The following is a 4,658-nucleotide window of genomic DNA, read 5'->3' on the forward strand; positions in this document are numbered from 1 at the left end:
GCTGCGTCCAGCGATAGAGTGCCCCACCACCCATGGAAGTGCTGGCCCCTCTGCGTGGCCCGGGACTTCGGCCGTGGCTTCGCTTCAAGAGGGTATTTTTCCTAAACGAAACCGCTTCATTCGTTCGTTCGTTCGTTCGGGCAGCAATGCCGCAGAAAAGCAGCAGACGTCGGTCCGCGCCCTGGCTCTCTTCGCCCCGGACCCAGACGTCCCGTCGCAGCGCTCGGAGGTGCCCCCAGCCCATGGCGGCCTGCCCTCGCCAGCACAGGTCGGGCTTTTTCTTCCCAGGAGAGAAACCCCAAATTTCCTTCGTAACGTCCAATAAAGACATTCCCGCGGCTTCTCCCGGGTTTGGTTGTTGACGCAGGGTCCCAGAGCACTGCAGCCGCTTCTCAAGAACCGGGTCTCGGATTTCTGAAATTGACCAGCTTCGTAAATTGGAGCCTATTCTCCCGCAGCAAAGGGCCCCAAAGCTGGTATCGCAGTAATGGGAACCCCAGGCTGGAATCCGGGTCCCAAACTTTTCCGATTTAGGAATTCCCTGAATCTACAAATATTTAGTTCACTTTTCTGAAAAACTAAGGCTTGTGTATTCTCTTGATATCCCTGTGACCTCTGAAAGCCACCAGGGTCAGAGGGAGGAAATCCCAGGTTGCTGTCCACTAGGGGAGGATTCAGGTCTAGGGTTCAGGTCTAGGGTAGTCAGGGCAAAAGCTACAGGCAGCAGGGGCAGCACAGAAGACCTGCTGTCCCCGTACTCTTTCTTGGGGCTGCTTTGGGCCTCCCGCCTCTCTTCCAGGGAAAGGAAAAGAGGTGGGCTGGGGCGTGGAGACCAGGCTGTCTGGACTCTAGGATGCAGAGGCCTCCAGACAGGCTCAGGGCGCTCTTCTCCCATGAAAGCAACCGCTGGGAAGAGGAGGCTATGGTGCATCCATAAGTTGCCCCTGCTCCCCAGTTGTGCGACCAGCTGCTACGTCCTTCCTAGTCTTCTTCCCCCCAGCTCAGCCATTCTCAGGAACCAGACAGCATCCATGGACTTAGGTGAGAGATGGGCTGGGGAGAGCCATGGGTCCTACCAGCCACTGACTGAGGGGCCCACAGCACAGAGTCCTGAGTTCCATACTCCCATCTGTGCTTCACTGGCGGCAGTCCTGCCCAAATACATCCTGGCTGTCCCCAGGACAGGCTGGGGATCCCCAATTGGCAGGAAGCCTCAGACTGGGGTCCCAGGAAGCCTAAAGGAGCCAGTGAGGTCTTTCCAGCCCCTACCTGAGCACCCTCCTCCCCACTTACCCAGTAATTGCTGTATTCAAAGAAACAGGAGCTTTTATTGGGGAGGGGGTATTAGATCAGGCAGAAAGAGGTAGGTGGTCCAAACCTGCACTCCCAAAACTGGGTTTTCAAGTTTGAACTTCTCCACAGACTAAGAGGCTTAGGGCTGGAATGTCCCAGAGAGTCATGGATAGCCCTGGTGGCAGGTCATGGCACATTCCTTCCTTTTTCCTAAAATACCTTGATTCTGGGAGCAAGGATTAGAGCAGGGTGCCCCCATGGGTGGGTAGAAGGATGGCCCCCACCCATAAAAGCCTTCCAACCACCCTGCCCAAATTACATCACTAAACCATTCTTGGGCACAGGCTGTTTTTAGTGAGCTAGGCTTCAGGAAGGGTCCTCGTGGTGACTACTTCAACCCCACAACAGCCCAGGTTCTTCTGCTCAGCCCAGCCAGGACCCTAAACTCCAAAATTCTTGAACATCACAGAATCATTGCTGGCTTTGTGTGGTCAGGGAGGGGTGGGGAACAGGGCACATGGTTCCAGCTCCACTAAGCCCCCTTCCCTCCTCTCTTCCTGTCCCATCAGCAAGTGAGCTGGACACTGAAGCAGCAGGCAGAGTCCGGTGTTGGACGTGGGAACTGAGGCTCAAGGCAGATCAAGTCTTTACCTTGAGGCAAACACAGGTCACCCAGCGCAGCTGGGGGAACACAGAGCCTCTGCTTACTCCTGAAGGAGTGCTGTTTTCTGTCCTGTGTGTGTGACAGGTCCATGAGTGTGCAAGAAGCCCCTATCTTGACTGGGACAATGACCAGTGAGAGAGAGTAGCTGGGGAAGAACAGAGAGCGTGTCCAGGTCCCTTCCCCAGCCAATGCCCAAGATCAGGCCACAGCCTCCTCACAATCAATTGCCTCCTCACTCCTTGATCACTCCGTGCTGCCCAGGCCCAACAGAACAGACTCTGCCAGCAGGCCCCACTAGCCCCAGCCCCTCTTTGGGTCTCAGGTCCCCTGAGGATACGGGGCTTCACCTGAAACAGTCTGAGGGCTTTTCCATCTACACAGCAGGCATCAAGATCACCAAATAAAGGGACTATTGTGCCTGCCTGGAGCCCTGCCAGAAGTTTGGGCCCAGAGGGGCACACAGCAGGTGCTCAATAACTGCATTAAATGCACTAACAGTGAGGATACAGCCCCTCAGACTAAGCAGTGAGTGCTGCTCACAAAACAGTCCCCATTGGGGGATGGCCCAAAGAGTCACTTTGGTCCCTCTGGGAAGTGAGGGGGCTATGAGTCCCAACCTCCTCTGGATGTCCACAGACAGATCATTCATTTCTAAGTCTCTGCCCAGAGACGCACGGTGCTTCCCACCTTGGCCTGACATGTGGCGGGGTTAGAACACACCTCCTATCCCATGCCAGCCGGTGTTCATGCCAAGTAGCACACATATGCCTAAACTCAGCGCTTCCATAGTGCAGTGAGTACATGTGTGTGCACAGCATCTCCGCATGGATATATAGGATGTGCGTGTGCGCGCGTGCCCCCATGCTGTCTGCACTCAGGCTGTTCTATGGGATAAGACAGCTAAAAGGAGAATGGTGTGTGAAGGGACACTCCCCAGCATGCTGCAGCACCTGAATATCTCCTTGAAAGGAGGGATCTTCTACTGGAGACTCCAAGAAACGTGGTAAAGGTGGGGCTGAGGACAAATGCTGGGCAACTGTGCTTCCCCATGTTCCTCTGCCCATGACCAAGACTCATTTCATGGAGGGAGATCTCAGCTTGGAAGAAGGCAGAAGTCACTGAGCCTCCCCAACCCAAACTCCTGGGAAGTGTCATCCCTCTGGCCTCAGACCCTGCATTCTATGGTCACAGACGCACAGTGAGAAAGGGCCAGGCCCTAAGGAGCTGTGCTGTCTCTCCATGGCCCAGAGTGGGGGATGGGGGCAGGGGTGCTTTGGACTAACATGGAGGGAATGGAAGGCAGGCCTGGTTCCAGCCTGTGTGCCTGCCCCTGGCCCAACAGCCCTCACAAGGAGCTCAGCTGACCGTGGGTGTCTCCCTGTGATTGGAAGGGGTAAGGCGAGGACTCAAAGGCAGAACCTGCAGAGTGCCCCAGACGCCGACACCTGCGCAGTCAGTGCCACCCACCCAGGAGTTGAGGAGGCACTGGGTTTTGGGGTGAGGACACTGGACACCTCCCTGCTTCTTTCCCAGACCGACAATCTCCCTGGCGCTGCTCCCTTGGGTTACTGTGTCTGGTGGAGCTGGTCACAGGTGAGGGGCAGAGGGCAGTCTGGGGTCCGCCTATGGCCAGAGAAGCAGGTCAGGGCAGTGCCTTGCCGCCCCAGCTGTGGCCTGTTTGCTCAAGACGCTGAGGTCTTGGGGCCAGCTAACAATTGTTGAGCAAAATCCTTCGACAAACTTCACCTACGTGCAAGGACTTGAGGAGGGAATCACTCTTGGGAGTGGGAGAGTAATGTCTTTGCCTGTGCCCAGTGAAGGCCCATTGAAGCTGCAACTCAGCTACCACTGTGTGGGAGAGAAGCTGGAAGACTGAGGGCTTCCTGGGCTGCTGGCCCAGGGTTGGGAGACAGCAGTCACCTGGCCTACCAGGCCTGTGTCTGAAGCCCTGGGAAGCCACGATGCAGGCCCCAGGCTGGGACAAAGCTACCCTGAAGGAGGGCAAAGGCTGCCAAGGCCAACCCCATGCCTGCCAAGGCCAGGCCTGGCCCATTTGGCCAAAGCGTAAGGTGTAAAACAAGGGGAGAGGTAGAAGAGGCTGTGGGGCCTGGCTGGGATTCTGGGGTCTTCCCTCTGCATTCTCCAAACGCCTAGAGCCAGCAGAAACGTTTCGTCTGATTAGAAGCCATCATTTCTATCCCAATCCCGGAAAATTGACTGCGGTGCAGAGAGGGAGGCCTGAGAAGCAGCCTTAGGGGAGAAGGTCCAAGCTAATTAGGAGGCAGCATCCGGGGGCCCATTAGAGCGCAGGCTGCTGTCACTCAGCCGGGCTGAGTTCCCGGGAGAAGAGGCTGGAGAAGGAGGGGCAGGCGGCCCCTCGACGAGGACACCGCTGGGAGCTGCCGGAACGGGCCCCGGGCTCTGCCCCCGCCCCGGTGCTGGCTCGAAGGCGCCCGCTCCGTGCGATCCTGCTCGGCAAACATTCACTCATCCTGGGCTGTTCTCGCCAGCGCTGGGGACTTCGAGGCGGCCGAGACGGGAGTTGATTCTAGGCGAAACAAGTCATTTGGGGCCTGAGGTGGGCACGAGCCGCCCGGGACTTGCAGGCCAGATGCGTTTCTTTTGTGAGGCCGAGGGAGAACTCGGTGTGTCACCGGGGAAGGAGGGAGAGGCGCGGCGAGGCCGCGGGGGGCGGGGAGGC

General features: G+C 57.3%; 1 protein-coding gene across 1 annotated transcript in view; it reads left to right on the forward strand.

Moving 5' to 3' along the window:
• The first annotated feature begins 242 nt into the window (after positions 1-242).
• The window catches only part of PITX1 (paired-like homeodomain 1), an 11,096-nt gene continuing 6,680 nt past the window's right edge, over positions 243-4,658 (forward strand). The window contains exons 1-7 of the mRNA XM_011969300.1: positions 243-268; positions 368-484; positions 956-1,247; positions 1,863-1,908; positions 3,300-3,413; positions 3,491-3,550; positions 4,283-4,417. Of these exons, the coding sequence (XP_011824690.1) occupies positions 243-268; positions 368-484; positions 956-1,247; positions 1,863-1,908; positions 3,300-3,413; positions 3,491-3,550; positions 4,283-4,417 (790 nt within the window). The remainder of the gene's footprint in view (positions 269-367; positions 485-955; positions 1,248-1,862; positions 1,909-3,299; positions 3,414-3,490; positions 3,551-4,282; positions 4,418-4,658) is intronic.

This window comes from Mandrillus leucophaeus, unplaced genomic scaffold, assembly GCF_000951045.1.
Source record: "Mandrillus leucophaeus isolate KB7577 unplaced genomic scaffold, Mleu.le_1.0 Scaffold88, whole genome shotgun sequence".
In the NCBI taxonomy this organism is placed as follows: domain Eukaryota; kingdom Metazoa; phylum Chordata; class Mammalia; order Primates; family Cercopithecidae; genus Mandrillus; species Mandrillus leucophaeus.